Below are 17096 nucleotides of genomic sequence, written 5' to 3' on the forward strand. Positions count from 1 at the left end.
AAATCTCAAATCTTGTTGGAAGACAATAGGACATAAGGTAGGGGTGGGAAACTAAAAAGAAAATGAAGAAATTTGGGAAGACACCGAAGTTCGTCCTCTTATATATACTAAAAACTTGGTTAGTGGCTTGTCTGTAACCAAGTTTCAGAAGGATAGTTCAATGCATATAGGTTGGTATATTAAATGTTAAACACATACAGAGTTTAAATTTACATTACATATTATTTTGATTTTTTTTGAGACAAGAAAATATGTAACCCAAAGATATAATTTTGAAAAATGTTGTACAGAGAAAAGATTGGATGACAGATTTTCAATAATAAAATACAAAATGCTGAAGCAGAGGATGGGAGTTCCTTGAACTGAAACAAATATAGTGGTGAAAATTCTTAGAGGGTGTGTGATGGGGTTGAAGCACTGGATATAAAGGTGTAAGGATTCATTCTACTTTAAGTAGTATAGCCTCTCTCAATGGTTGCTACCTGAGTATTATCTTTTTAGCTTTTGTTTCAAACTTTCGGCATCCATGATGTTTACTTTTACACTGTTTCTGGCTTTACTTGCTCAGAATTGTGTGACCAAATAGATAAAGGCAATGAGCCATTCTCAGCGGACATCAAAAATGAACAATAATGCTTGGCTTCTTAAAAAGCTCAGTTCATGAGAACACCTTGATTACATCAATTTACAAACGTGAATAATTATAACCATGTCCCGATTCAAAATAAAAATTAATATCAGAGCAATGAAAACTGGTTTGTTGAACTGACGGTTGTTTAAAATGTTGCATAAACTCTTAAACATTTGGATACCTCAATCTTGATCCAGCTGTATCAACTTATCATATTTGGATTTATGATGTATGTTATTGATTTGGACTATGGTATTAATGGTTTCTGGCTAAATTTGCCTATGATACAAAGATAGGCGGAGCAGCACGTAGTGTTGAGGAAACAGAGAGCCTGCAGAAAGACTGAGATAGTTTAGGAGAATGGACAAAGAAATGGCAAATGAAATACAATGTTGGAAAGTGTATGGTCATGCACTTTGGTGGAAGAAATAAATGGGGAGAGAATTCAAAATGCAGAGATGCAAAGGGACTTGGGAGTCCTTGTGCAAGGTACCCTAAAGGTTAACCTCCAGGTTGAGTTGGTTGTAAAGAAGGTGAATGCAATGTTGGCATTCATTTCTAGAGGTATAGGTATAGAGGGATGGATGTTGAGGCTGTATAAGGCACTTGTGAGACCACACTTGGAGTATTGTGTGCAGTTTTGGGCTCCTTATTTTAGAAAGGATATACCGACATTGGAGAGGGTTCAGAGAAGATTCATGAGAATGATTCCAGGAATGAAAGGGTTACAGTATGAGGAACATCTGGCAGCTCTTGGGCTGTATTCCCTGGAGTTCAGGAGAATGAGGGGCGATCTCATAGAAACATTCTGAATGTTAAAAGGCCTGAGCAGATTAGATAGGGAAAAGTTATTTCCCATGGTAGGGGATTCTAGGACAAGATGGCATGACTTCAGGATTGAAGGACGTCCATTTAGAACAGAGATGTGGAGAAATTACTTTAGTCAGAGGGTGGTAAATCTGTGGAATTTGATGCCACGGGCGGCTGTGGAGGCCAAGTCATTGTGTGTATTTAAGGCAGAGATAGATAGGTTCTTGATTAGCCAGGGTATCAAAGGGTATGGGGTGAAAGCAGGGGAGTGGTGATGGCTGGAAGAATGGGATCAGCCCATGATTGAATGGCGGAGCAGACTCAATGGGCTGAATGGCCTACTTCTGCTCCTCTATCTTATGGTCTTAAGGATTTTGGATATACTCAAACTGTTTTCATACTGTGGAACTTAAAAGTGCCAGCCAAGGAAAAGAACAAAGGGACAAAGGTTTATAACTAATCCATCTTAATAGAAGAGACTACATTATAAAAGAATTGTAGGATTGAGGTATAAAGATAAGCAGAGTAAATAATGCAGATATGTATGGCAAGATGACAGTTTGATTTTAATTGTCTTAAAGTGGTAATTATCTCGAGCTAAAGGTGAATGTAAATTTAGAACTTTATGATTGCAACAGTAGATAATACAAATCAATAAGCAAGGTGATTATGTATTTGGACCAATGCACTTGAACAGAAAATCCTACATAAAGTAGTTGATATGGCTCAGTCCTTCACAGGTAAAGCACTCCCCACCATTCAGCACATCTACACGACACATTTTTGCAGGAAAGCAGCATCAACTTTTCAGGGGCCCCCACCACCCAAGCCTTGCTGTCTTCTCACTGCTGCCATCAGGAATAAAGTACAAGAGTCTCAGGCCTCTCACCGTCAGGGTCAAGAACAGTTATTACACCTCAACCATCAGGCTCTCGAAGCAGAGAGGACAACTTCACTCAACATCATCACTGAACTGTTCCCACAGTCTGGCTTTCAAGGTCACCTCATCTCATGTTCTTGAGATTTATTGCTTATTTATTTATTATTATTACTTATTTTGGTATTTGCACAGCTTGTTGTCTTTTGCACGCTGGTTGAGTGTGCCCACAAGAAAATGGAATGGTGTATGATGACATATATGTACTTTGATAATAAATTTACTTTTTAATTTTTGAACCTTTTAAACCCAAAGGTAGTGTTTGGATCCAAGCATGTTAAGTTGTGATCTGTGTCACCAAAGTATATACTCTAGATCATTCTAGGGCAAGATCTAAGCAGCTGCTTTAAGCCAAACTAGGTATGCATCCAAGGGAATTTAACTAATGACAACCTCCTTTATGATTGCAGGCTCGACAACGAGAAAAGATGAATGAGGAGCATAACAAACGGTTGTCAGACACTGTGGATCGACTGTTGTCAGAGTCAAATGAAAGACTTCAGCTTCACCTGAAGGAACGAATGGCTGCTCTTGAAGAGAAGGTACAAGGAAGAATGCTCTGTTAGCTGTTTGGTGGACGGTGTTCTGAAGTGATTAGTGCGATCAGCTAAGAGCTGGCATTTTAAAGTAGGTCCCTAACTCATCTTAACACAAATCTGATAAAAAAAAAAATCAAAGGAAAAGAAACCCACATCATACTGGCTTCTCCCTTGTCTTGATCTCAGTGTGTGGAGTGAATCATGCAAAAATGCTACAGTGCAGTAATATTACTTTAACTCCGGAAACAAATGCAGGCAAAGTAATTGACATGAATTCATGATTTGTTCAAACATATCTCTTCTACTTCCCACAGCATTGACAATATGCAGTATTAATGATTTATTAATGTGCTTGTCGGTGTTATTCCCACATTCAGAAATGGTGGTAATGATAAGCCAGAAGACTACAGGCTACTGACCTTTTCATTTGTAGTAAGGAAACAACAAGAAACTACTACAAGGATAGGATTTATAATCATTTGGAAGGGCAGGATATGATTATGGGGAGTCAATATGGTTTGTGATCAGGAAAGTATCCTGCCTGTGCCACGCGACAGTGAGAGTAGGAATGCGATGAGGTGGAGGATAAATGCGTGGCTGAGGGATTGGAGCAGGAGGCAGGGATTCAAGTTTTTGGATCATTGGGACCTCTTTTGGCGCAGGCGTGACCTGTACAAAAAGGACGGGTTACACTTGAATCCTAGGGGAACCAATATCCTGGCAGGGAGATTAGCGAGGGCTACTGAGGTGACTTTAAACTAGAATGGTTGGGGAGTCGGAATCAAATTAAAGACGCTAAGCGAGAGGAGGTTAGTTCACAACAGGGGGATGGGAACCAGTGCAGAGAGACAGGGGGGTGTAAAGTGAGGGTAGAAGCAAAAAGTACTATGGAGAAAAGTAAAAGTGGCAGGCCGACAAATCCAGGGCAAGCATTAAAAAGGGCCACTTTTCAACATAATTGTATAAGGGCTAAGAGAGTTGTAAAAGAGCACCTGAAGGCTTTGTGTGTCAATGCAAGGAGCATTTGTAACAAGGTGGATGAATTGAAAGTGCAGATTGTTATTAATGATTATGATATAGTTGGGATCACAGAGACATGGCTCCAGGGTGACCGAGGATGGGAGCTCAACGTTCAGGGATATTCAATATTCAGGAGCGATAGACATGAAAGAAAAGGAGGTGGGATAGCGTTGCTGATTAAAGATGAGATTAACGCAATAAAAAGGAAGCACATAAGCCGGGAAGATGTGGAATCGATATGGGTAGAGCTGCATAACACTAAGGGGCAGAAAACGCTGGTGGGAGTTGTGTACAGGCCACCTAACAGTAGTAGTGAGGTCGGAGATGGTATTAAACAGGAAATTAGAAATGTGTGCAATAAAGGAACAGCAGTTATAATGGGTGACTTCAATCTACATGTAGATTGGGTGAACCAAATTGGTAAAGGTGCTAAGGAAGAGGATTTCTTGAATGTATGCGGGATGGTTTTTTGAACCAACATGTTGAGGAACCAACTAGAGAGCAGGCTATTCTAGACTGGGTTTTGAGCAATGAGGAAGGGTTAATTAGCAATCTTGTCGTGAGAGGCCCCTTGGGTAAGAGTGACCATAATATGGTGGAATTCTTCATTAAGATGGAGAGTGACATAGTTAATTCAGAAACAAAGGTTCTGAACTTAAAGAGGGGTAACTTTGAAGGTATGAGACGTGAATTAGCTAAGATAGACTGGCAAATGACACTTAAAGGATTGACGGTGGATATGCAATGGCAAGCATTTAAGGATTGCATGGATGAACTACAACAATTGTTCATCCCAGTTTGGCAAAAGAATAAATCAAGGAAGGTAGTGCACCCGTGGCCGACAAGAGAAATTAGGGATAGTATGAATTCCAAAGAAGAAGCATACAAATTAGCCAGAAAAAGTGGCTCACCTGAGGACTGGGAGAAATTCAGAGTTCAGCAGAGGAGGACAAAGGGCTTAATTAGGAAAGGGAAAAAAGATTATAAGAGAAAACTGGCAGGGAACATAAAAACTGACTGTAAAAGCTTTTATAGATATGTAAAAAGGAAAAGACTGGTAAAGACAAATGTAGGTCCCCTACAGACAGAAACAGGTGAATTGATTATGGGGAGCAAGGACATGGCAGACCAATTGAATAATTACTTTGGTTCTCTCTTCACTAAGGAGGACATAAATAATCTTCCAGAAATAGTAGGGGACAGAGGGTCCAGTGAGATGGAGGAACTGAGCGAAATACATGTTAGTAGGGAAGTGGTGTTGGGTAAATTGAAGAGATTAAAGGCAGATAAATCCCCAGGGCCAGATGGTCTGCATCCCAGAGTGCTTAAGGAAGTAGCCCAAGAAATAGTGGATGCATTAGTGATAATTTTTCAAAACTCGTTAGATTCTGGACTAGTTCCTGAGGATTGGAGGGTGGCTAATGTAACCCCACTTTTTAAAAAAGGAGGGAGAGAGAAACCGGGGAATTATAGACCGGTTAGCCTAACGTCGGTGGTGGGGAAACTGCTGGAGTCAGTTATCAAAGATGTGATAACAGCACATTTGGAAAGCGGTGAAATCATCGGACAAAGTCAGCATGGATTTGTGAAAGAAAATCATGTCTGACGAATCTCATAGAATTTTTTGAGGATGTAACTAGTAGAGTGGATAGGGGAGAACCAGTGGATGTGGTATATTTGGATTTTCAAAAGGCTTTTGACAAGGTCCCACACAGGAGATTAGTGTGCAAACTTAAAGCACACGGTATTGGGGGTATGGTATTGATGTGGATAGAGAATTGGTTAGCAGACAGGAAGCAAAGAGTGGGAATAAACGGGACCTTTTCAGAATGGCAGGCAGTGACTAGTGGGGTACCGCAAGGCTCAGTGCTGGGACCCCAGTTGTTTACAATATATATTAATGACTTGGATGAGGGAATTAAATGCAGCATCTCCAAGTTTGCGGATGACACGAAGCTGGGTGGCAGTGTTAGCTGTGAGGAGGATGCTAGGAGGATGCAGGGTGACTTGGATAGGTTGGGTGAGTGGGCAAATTCATGGCAGATGCAATTTAATGTGGATAAATGTGAAGTTATCCACTTTGGTGGCAAAAATAGGAAAACAGGTTATTATCTGAATGGTGGCCGATTAGGAGAAGGGGAGGTGCAACGAGACCTGGGTGTCATTATACACCAGTCATTGAAAGTGGGCATGCAGGTACAGCAGGCGGTGAAAGAGGTGAATGGTATGCTGGCATTTATAGCGAGAGGATTGGAGTACAGGAGCAGGGAGGTACTACTGCAGTTGTATAAGGCCTTGGTGAGACCACACCTGGAGTATTGTTTGCAGTTTTGGTCCCCTAATCTGAGGAAAGACATCCTTGCCATAGAGGGAATACAAAGAAGGTTCACCAGATTGATTCCTGGGATGGCAGGACTTTCATATGAAGAAAGACTGGATGAATTGGGCTTGTACTCGTTGGAATTTAGAAGATTGAGGGAGGATCTGATTGAAGCGTATAAAATCCTAAAGGGATTGGACAGGCTAGATGCAGGAAGATTGTTCCCGATGTTGGGGAAGTCCAGAACGAGGGGTCACAGTTTGAGGATAAAGGCGAAGCCTTTTAGGACCGAGATTAGGAAAAACTTCTTCACACAGAGAGTGGTGAATCTGTGGAATTCTCTGCCACAGGAAACAGTTGAGGCCAGTTCATTGGGTATATTTAAGAGGGAGTTAGATATGGCCCTTGTGGCTACGGGGATCAGGGGGTATGGAGGGAAGGCTGGTGCAGGGTTCTGAGTTGGATGATCAGCCATGATCATAATAAATGGCGGTGCAGGCTCGAAGGGCCGAATGGCCTACTCCTGCACCTATTTTCTATGTTTCTATGTTTCTATGTATGCTTCACAAATCTGACTGAGTTTTTTGAGGAGGTTAGTAATGAAACTGATGAAAATAAGGCAATCAATGTGGTGTACTTGGAGTTCAGCAAGGCTTTTGACAGGTTCGTCTTTTTGACACGTTCGTCAATAGAGTTCAAGGAGTTTTGGCAAACTCAATCTAAAATTGGTCTGGTGTTAGAGTCCTGTGAAGGATTGTTTTTCTGATTGGGAGTCTAATCAGTGGCGTACAGCAGGGTTCAGTGCTGAAACCTTCACTGTCATTATATCTAAATAACTTGGATGGGAATGCTTTTGATAAGTAAATTTGGCTGACGACATGAAAATCAGAGATGTTGATACTGAGAATGACCCCCTGAGGATACAGAGAAACCTACTGCAGATCACCAGGAAAATTGGCCGAGTGCTGGCAGATGGCATTTAATCCAGACAAGTGGGAGGCAATTCATCTTGAGATTATCTAATACTTGGGAAAAACTTGAGAAGCATTGATGTACGGAAGGACGCTGGGGTGCAAGTTTATAGCTCTCTCAAAATATGGCAAAGGCGGATAGGTTACTGGTGAAGGTAGTTGGCTTGTGTGCCTTTTTATAGGCAAGGTTATTGAGTAAAAGAGTTCGGACATCATGTTTCAGCTGCCTGAGACATTAGTTAGGCCACACTTGGAATTTATGTGCAGTTCCTTTCACCATGATAGTGAAGAGATGTTCTTTGCTAGAAATATTGCTGGGAGATCCATAAAGGTGCATCTCTGGAATGGAGGGCTTTTGTTGCATATTGAGATTGGATAGGCTGGGATTGTTCTCAGTGGAGTGTTGGAGACTGATGGATGACCTTATGAATGAATTCAAGATTGTTTAATGTCATTTTCAGTACACAAGTGTAAAGGAGACAAAATAATTGTTACTCTGGATCAGATGGAGCATAATAAAAAACACGATAAGAACACAAGAACGCAATTAGGCAGGATGGTTGAGAGCTCCTCTTGCGGGATGTGGGAAGACAGAGAGACCTCCAGTGTCGCTGATGACTACAACTGCGAGAAGCGCATCCAGCTACAGCTTCTAACAAACCGCATTAAGGAGTTGGGGCTGGAAATGGATGAACTCCAGATCATTCGGAAGGCTGAAGAGGTCATAGATAGGATATATAGAGAGGTAGTTACACCCAAGGTGCGGGACACAGGTAACTGGGTGACAGTCAAGAAGGGGGAAGGGGAAAGGGATTAAGGAGCCAGTGCAGAGTACCCCTGTGGCCATCCCCCTCAACAACAGGTATATCACTTTGGATACTATCGGGAGGATGACCCAAAAGAGGAAAGTCATGGTGGTCAGGTCTCTGGCACTGACTCAGAACAGAAGGGGGGAGAAGGGACAGTGTGCTGATAGGGAACTCATTAGTTAGGGGAACAGACAGGAGGTTCTGTGGGCAAGGACGAGATTTCCAAATGGTATGTTGCCTACTGGGTGCCAGGGTTCGGGATATCTTGGATCGGGTCCTCTGCATTCTTAAGTGGAAGACTGAACAGCCAGAAGTCATGGTCCATGTAGGTACCAATGACAAAGGTAGAACAAGTGTTGAGGTTCTGCATAGGGAGTTCAGGGATTTAGGTGCTAGGTTAAAGGGCAGGACCTCCGGGGTTGTGACCTTAGGACTGCTACCCATGCCACATGCTAGTGAGGATTTTACAGTTTAATATGTGGCTAAGGAGTTAGTGTAGAAGGGAGAAATTAAGATTTTTGGATCATTGGGCTGTCTTCCAGGGAAGGTGGGACCAGTACAGAAGGGATGGTTTGCACCTGAACTGGAGGGGAACTAATATCCTAGCAGGAAGGTTTGTTAATGCTGCACGGTGGGGTTTAAACTGGAGTTGCAGGGGGATGGGAACCAGAGTGCCAGAACAGTTAGTGGAGAGATTGTAAGGCAGATGTTGGTAAGACCTCAGACAAGGATAGGAATCAAAAGGTTGAGCGTGGTGTGACTGGTGTCTTGAGCTGCATATATTTCAATGCAAAAGGTATCGTATGAAAGACAGATAATAGCGCTGAAGATGAGGTAGATGGTTTACAAACAGGCAATGTGTAGTGAGGAAAGTCTGTAGATAGGGTGAAATTGCAGTCAACAGGATGAATTGTAATGTAAAAGGTAGACAAAATCGAAAAGGATGAATACAGGACTGAAGGTGTTGTAAATGGAATAAGGTCGATGAAATTGAACCACATTTGCAGATTGGCAGGAATGATATTGCAGGCATCACTGAATCATGGCTGAAAGATTATAGCTGGGAGCTTAATGTCCAAGGATACACATTGTATCAAAAGGACAGGCATGAATGCAGAGGGGGTGGCGTTGCTCTGTTGGTAAAAAATTTATAGGCATCCGTTAGTCTCATGAAACCATGGATTTGTGCCTTGGAAGGTTTCCAGGGTGCAGGCCTGGGCAAGGTTGTATGGAAGACCAGCAGTTGCCCATGCTGCAAGTCTCCCCTCTCCACGCCACCGATGTTGTCCAAGGGAAGGGCATTAGGATGCATACAGCTTGGCACCAGAGTCGTCACAGAGCAATGTGTGGTTAAGTGCCTTGTGCAAGGACACACATGCTGCCTCAGCCAAGGCTCGAACTAGCAACCTTCAAATCACTAGACGAACACCTTAACCACTTGGCCACGTGCCAACACTGGTAAAAAAAAATCAAATCATTAGAAAGAAGGTTGGAGTTAGAAGGTGTTGAATCATTGTGGATAGAGCTAAGGAATGGCAAGAGTAAAAAGACCGTGATAGAACTTGCATAGCGATCCCCCAAACGGTAGTAAGAATGTGGTCCACAATTTACAATGGGCGATAGAAAATGCATATCAAAAGGGCAATATTACAATAGTCATGGCAGGTAGTTTTGAGGAAGTAGGGAGGCTACAGAACGACTTAGATTAGGAAAAAGGGAAAAGAAATGGCAGATGGAATACAGTGTTGGGAAGTGTATGGTCATGCACTTTGGTAGAAGAAATAAAAGGGTTGACAACTTTCACAAAGGAGAGGAAATACAAAAAACTGAGGTGCAAAGGGACTTGGGAGTCCTTGTGCAGGATTCCCTAAAGGTTAATTTGAAGATTGAGTCGGTGGTGAGGAAGGCAAATGCAATGTTAGCATTTATTTCAAGAGAACTAGAATATAAAGGCAAGGGTGTAATGTTGAAACTTTATAAACCACTGGTGAGACCTCACTTGGAGTATTGTGAGCAGGTTTGGGCCCCTGTTTTAGAAAGGATATGCTGAAACTGGAGCGTGTTCAAAGGAGGTTCAAGAAAATGATTCCAGGGTTAAATGGCTTGTCATATGAAAAGCGTTTGATAGTTCTGGGCCTGTATTCACTGAATTCAAAAGAATGAGGGGTGACCTAATTGAAACCTATCGGATGGTGACCGGCTTTGGTAGATTTGATGTGGAGAGGATGTTTTCTATGGTGGGAGAAACTAGGACCAGAGGACACAGCCTTAGAATAGAGGGGTGTCCTTTTAGAATGGAGATGAGGAGGAATTTCTTTAGCCAGAGAGTGGTGAATCTGTGGAATTCTTTGCCACAAGCAGCTGTGGCGGCCAAGTTTTATGTATATTTAAGGAAGAAGTTGATAGATTCTAGATTGGTCAGGGCATGAAGGGATACAGGGAGAAGGCAAGAGATTTGGGCTGAGAGGCAAATTGGATCAGCCATGATGAAATGTCGGAGCAGACTCGATGGGCCAGTTGGCCTAATTCTGCTCCTATATCTTATGGTCTTATATTATAAACGTTCAAAGTAAATTTATTATCAAAGGACATATATGTCACAATATACAACCCTGAGATTCATTTTCTTGTGGGCAATGACAAGAAGCACAATAGAATCAATGAAAAATCACACCAATAGGACAGACAACTGACGTGCAAAAAAAGCCAACGCACTGTGCAAATACAAAAAGAAAGAAACAATTATAATAAATAAATAAATAAATAAGCAATAAGTATCGAGAACATGAGATGAAGATTCCTTGAACGTGAGTCCACTAGTTGGAGGAACAGTTCTGTGAAGGGGCAAATGAAATTATACCCTCTGGTTTAAGAGCCTGATGGCTGAGGGGTAATAACCATTCCTGAACCTTGTTGTGTAAGTCCTGAGGCTGCCGTACCACCTTCCTGATGACAGCTGCGAGAAGAGAGCATGGCCTGGATGGTGGAGGTCCTTGATGATGGATGCCACTTTCCTATGATACCGCTCAATGCTGGGGAGGGATTTACCCCGATGGACAACACAAACACAATAAATATAAATAAATAAGGTAGTTTATATACATAGATTAATTGTACATCCAAAAAATGACGCAAGGCACAGGAGTATCTGAACATAAGGTGTTTGACAGGAAATGATAAAGTAGTGGAGGTTGAGGGTGTGGATGGGTGTGTTGAGGGTGATAAAGTAGTGGAGGTTGAGGGTGTGGGTGGGTGTGTTGAGGGAGATAAAGTAATGGAGATTGAGGGTGTGGATGGGTGTGTTGAGGGAGATAAAGTAATGGAGATTGAGGGTGTGGATGGGTGTGTTGATGGTGATAAAGTAATGGAGGTTGAGGGTGTGGATGGGTGTGTTGAGGGAGATAAAGTAATGGAGATTGAGGGTGTGGATGGGTGTGTTGATGGTGATAAAGTAATGGAGGTTGAGGGTGTGGATGGGTGTGTTGAGGGTGATAAAGTAGTGGAGGTTGAGGGTGTGGGTGGGTGTGTTGAGGGTGATAAAGTAGTGGAGGTTGAAGGTGTGGATGGGTGTGTTGAAGGTGATAAAGTAATGGAGGGTGATAATGTAGTGGAGGTTGAAGGTGTGGATGAGTGTGTTGAGGGTGATAAAGTAGTGGAGGTTGAAGGTGTGGATGGGTGTGTTGAAGGTAATAAAGTAATGGAGGGTGATAAAGTAGTGGAGGTTGAGGGTGTGGATGGGTGGATTGGTGGGTGGAGATATTGATCAGACTGCTTGGGGAAAGTAACTGTTTTTGAGTCTGGTGGTCCTGGTGTGGATGTTATATAGCCTCATCCCAGATGGGAGTGGGACACACCATCCGTGGGCATGGCAAATGGGATCATTCTTGATGTTACTGGCCCTTTTCTGAAATCTTTCTGTAGATATATATATATATCTCCGTGATGGTGATTAGGCTGTTGCCGATGATACACTGGGCAGTTCTGACTACCCTATGTAGAGTCTTCCTGTCTGCCATACCATGCAGTTTCGCAGCTTGCTAGGATGCCCTCTACTCCGCATCTGTAGAATACATCAGTATAGTTGTGCATTGTCCAGCCCTCTTCAGTCTCCTTAGAAAGTAGTGGTCTTGGTGAGCTTTCTTGTTTGAGTACAATGTGTTCTGGGACCATGAGCAGTGCGAGAAGGGCACTCCCAGGAGTTTGAAGCTGTACCATTGAAGCAAAGGAGATAGGGGTTGTGAGTGTTGTGAGTTCTCCTGTGGTTGATAACCATCTCATTTGTGTTATTGACATTGAAAAAGAGGTTATTTGCCTGGCACCAAGCCTCAAGCTCTCCCATTTCCTCTCTGTGGACCATCTCATCGTTATTAGTCAAGAGCCCACCACTGTCGTGTCATTGGCGAACTTGACAAAGTAATTACTCATGTGTTTGACCAAGCAGAATATACAGCAATGGTCTCAGCACACAGCCCTGGAGGGCACCCGCTTTGAGGAGGTTGGGGAGGAAGGAGCAGTTGTGCATCCTGACTATCGGAGGTCTGTTGGTTAGGAAGAGGAAATATATGTTAGAGAGAGGTTTATAAAATTGTAAGATGCAGAGATAGACTAGTTAGTCACTGTCTTTCTTTGAAGGTAGGTAATTCTGAAACTAGCAGACAAAGGGTTAAGCTAAGGGGGGAAATATTTAAAAGAGATCTGTGGAGCAAGTTCTCCCATGCACAGAATGGAGAGTATATGCAACTAGTTGCCAGAAGCAGTTGTGGAGGCAGGTTCAATAACAGCATTTGAAAGTATTTTTGGACAGGTGCATTGATAGGAAAGGAAAAGAGGTGTGTGTGCCAATGCAGGAATATGGGATTAGCACAGAAAGGCGTCTCAGTCAGCATGCATGAGCCGGGCCAAAGGGCCTATTTCTATACAGTTTGACTCTATGAGTCTATATATGCAGTGTTAGATTAGTATTGACTTTCACAACAAAGTTTTCCAACGAAATTAGAACCTTTTAACTTTGGCAATTATTTTCATTGGATAGCATCTGTTAATTAGGCACCATCTGCTCCATGCCTTCTTGCCATCACTGGAATGCTCACTGCTGTTTATAATTTGATGGTTGCCCATCGTGTCTGACAATGACAGGAAACATGCAGGAGAGTTTTAAAAATGGAAAAGCCATAGCACTGGGGCAGTTCCACTCTCTCGACCACAGAAGTCAGTTCAAATAGTACAAACAAGCGTCACAAACTGGGGTCTTCCTTGGTTGTTGTGGATGGCCATGATGTGTTCTGGGCCTTGTTATGCCCCTCGCTCTCCACAGAGCATTGTAGTATCACCTTCCTGGCCATTGGGTCTCACTGTAGATCTCATCCGCCCAGTCTGTTGGAATTGACTCTGCACGCTAGGACAGACATGTCCCTGTCTCACTGGCTATCCTCACCTGGTTTAGCCTACCTGTCGAAGTCGTGTACCATGCTGTCACATGCAAACAGCTACTTGGAGCCACAGGTAAGAGCTGAGTGTCTGGTGAGGACCAAAAGTGACTGAGCTGCCTTGGAATGGACATGACAAGCCCCTTCACCAGAGGTGCTGCCCATCCCCATACACTGCTGTTTATAATATATTCCCACTTTAATGGCAAAATAGGAAAAGGGTTGTTATAACATCATCAGACATGGGTGAGATATATTCTGGAATATTATAAAAAGTGAAGTTATGTTTACAGTGATTTCCACAAGTACTCAAATGCATAGGTGCAGTCTTGCAGCAACATCACAGGTTCATTGCATTATATAAATAGCATTCATGAGAAAAATTAAGGAAGCGTGAATTTTACACAATATTGTACAAGAAGGAATATAATTGGAGCAAAAAAAAAAGCAAAGTTCATTGTGGTCAAGGGTTGCTATCCTGAGATAGAGTTGTACAGTTTAGGTCAAGAACTGAATAGTTGAAGGGAAGTACCTGTTCTTGATGATCAGTTTGGTCAGCATACCTCAGAAATAAAATGCATTGACCATAATAAAATAATATGAATCAACCTTTCTAATATATAAAGATATAAAGTAGGATTGAAGTGACTGTGATCTTTTAGCAATAAGGCTCAGCCAGATGAAGGACGAATGTGTAAAGATTTATGAACCTTCTATTGAGAAGGGGGGCGATTTCTGAGAAAAACACCCTTCCCTGACGGCAGATATACAGTAAAGGGTCCAAGTGAAGGTGGTTAACAGATTTAAGAGGGGAATGTACTCTGTAACTGTCAAGTGGGATTTTGAAAGCATTTCCTGTTTATCCCCTTGGAAAGGCATGGAAAGAAATTTGCTTTAACATCAGCAGTGGCCCATCTTGAACAAAAATGGTGAATGTCTCCCATTCTGAGTTTTACAAACTTGTACTTAAAGTCAAAATCTATCTAACTTTTTATGGCCCTTGTACTTCATTGCTGCGATTTGCTTGTTCACCTTCATATCATTTGGCCATAGGGTGAGCCTGAATAACACCATATGTTGAACGGGATGGTGTCATCCAATTAATTTAAGAATAGTGAAAAGAGATGTGGAACTCTAATTGTCTTTGATTACTGCCTTCCCTGCTTAGCTATTTGTTTTTCCGATTCACTGCCAGTTTCTCGTTCTATTTTTCAAGTGTGTTTACAATCCAGGTGTCTAATCTTATCGTTTAGTACTTGTATAGAGCATTCAGTGTCATGTTCATTTTAACTGCAGACCCAAAGAATTAAAACAAGTATTGTTGATTCCCAGTGTTCCTCACATTATAAATATTGCAATTTTATAAAACTCATGAGCAAGTTCATATAGAAGAAGAGAAGAAAGCCCTTAAGTCATCGGGATGCTGTCATGACGGTATTTTTTTAAGCAGGCTTTCATATTTTTACGAGGCCGGGTTGCTAGCTTGACGCTCAACCCAGCATAGATGAGAAGCATGCAAGGGAGATGGCTGGATTCGAACTTGGGAGCCTTCGCTCCGAAGTCCGGTGCTGATGCCACTATGCCACTAGCTGGCAGAATTCATATATAGTAAGGCCAAATTATGATGACCAAGGATTTAAGATGTACAAAACAAGTAAAATTGACTTTACAAAATGCAAGAGAAGTCTGCAGATGCTGGAAACCCAAAGCAACACTGACTTAACAGGGGCATATGATTTTATGATAAGAGGGGAATTGAAATTGATTTTATACTTCCTTCTCATCATCTAACTTCAGACTTTTAGAGGAATATTGAAAACAAGACCATCTGGTGCCTCTGAAGTAGCGTTGTCTGTGTACATCCTGTGTATGATCACTGTTTAATGCAGCACAGATTTCAGCTATTTCCAATCAGACATAACATGGCACTGTCTTCTGTTTGGTTTTTGTTTGAAAGGAATTGTGAGATGCAGGTAACCGAAAAGTAATGCAATACAATTTTAAGATTTGCTCTTATGAAGTTCAATAAATTACTCGATTTATAAATGACAACTATTGCAAGTTATTTTAATAGTAGTAGAAATTGTAAGCTGACAACAGCAGAGCAGCCTCAAGAGATAAAGAGTAGATGAAGATACTGTGTCAGCATAAGTAAACCAGATAAAAGGTTTAATATAATTTGGTAAATGCCCTCAAGTCATTCTCAGGAATATTTCAGAGATGATGCATATTCTCTGAAGACACTACCTAGTATCTTGCACATGTACCTCTCCTAACAGTGATAATATTTAATTCCTAATCTTCCCTCTTCAACCTCCAACCCAAGGCTCAAACCAGGCAATGACCGAGTGTTCAGCCATCAAATACAACAAAATCTATGAACTTTCCCCTTTCTCTTTCCTGTTCAGGCAACTCCTTGACCCTTGACATCCCAACAGCAATCTTGTTTCAACATTAAGTGCCATTAACACCTAGCATGTTAATAAAATTACCTCCATCTAAACCTTTACTCGCCCAGCCTTTCATTGAGCAAGTTCTGGTCTGTCTGTCCCTTCCTCTCACATGACTAACAACAATAATGCCCACCTTGTTCATTCCTGAAATGACAAGATTTCAAGTCATCTTCCTCTGCCTTGGTAGTTATATTTCATCTTCCAGTGTTCATGGTAACTAGCCCCTTTGCTTCTCTCCATTGGCTGAATTGCCATTTGCACTCCATATGCATCTTTTTACAGCTCCCCATTACATATGCGACTTAATTCCTTCTCCACACTAGTGCTCTCAAAAACTGAGATACATCCAACAATATATCCATTCATTTTCCTTGTTCACTGTAAGGAGTATGTTCATTCTCAGTGTGACTGCATGAGTTTCCGTTAATTGGTCAGTGTAAATTGTCCTGTGATTAGGCTAGGGCTAAATAGGTGGGATGCTGGGTGGTGTGGCTCATTGGGCAGGTAGGGCCCACTCAACATGTTATTTCTATATAATAAATAGATTGATAGATAAGTAACAGTTTCGCCATGCTCTCCTCTTTCACCATTACTCTAGTTCCTACTCCAAGTCTTCTCTTCTCATTGTTTCTTTATGCTTTGCTACCTTCTCTCTCCTCATCCAACATTGTTCTCGGCCCTAGTTAACCCTTTCCCACTTTGATTCTGTCTACTACAACCTCTAACTTTGCACAGACAGAGTACAACTAAAACTACCTTAGTCAATCATATAGAAATTTTACATAGTTTATAAAGTGGGAACAGAAAGAAATCCTTTAGCACTTCAATCAGAAAAATACTATTGCAGAATCACAGATGAAGATTTTTAAAGAGAAACTAAAATTTCAGTTAAAGTGTTGATCTTAAGAGGAAACTAAATAGGGTTGAAAGAGGCAGAGAGATGTTAGGTAGGAATTGAACAGAACCTATTAGACAATTGAAGGCAAGCATGCCAGCGGTGGGATAGGCAGCTTTGAGAATGCAAAATAGGTCAGAATTTGGAGGAAAACAAAATTCTTTGAGGCTTGTTGAACTGGTAGGTTCATGAAATAAGTATATTTTGAAATACTGTAGGTCAGGGGTCCCCAACCTTTTTAGCACTGCGGACCGGTTTAATATTGACAGTATTCTCGCGGACCGG

General features: G+C 41.8%; 1 protein-coding gene across 1 annotated transcript in view; it reads left to right on the plus strand.

Moving 5' to 3' along the window:
- ppfia4 (PTPRF interacting protein alpha 4) overlaps positions 1–17096 on the plus strand; it is a 747438-nt gene that overhangs the window by 654399 nt on the left and 75943 nt on the right. The window contains exon 10 of the mRNA XM_072277740.1: positions 2789–2920. Within this exon, the coding sequence (XP_072133841.1) occupies positions 2789–2920 (132 nt within the window). The remainder of the gene's footprint in view (positions 1–2788; positions 2921–17096) is intronic.

This window comes from Mobula birostris, chromosome 14 (assembly GCF_030028105.1).
Source record: "Mobula birostris isolate sMobBir1 chromosome 14, sMobBir1.hap1, whole genome shotgun sequence".
Lineage (NCBI taxonomy): Eukaryota > Metazoa > Chordata > Chondrichthyes > Myliobatiformes > Myliobatidae > Mobula > Mobula birostris.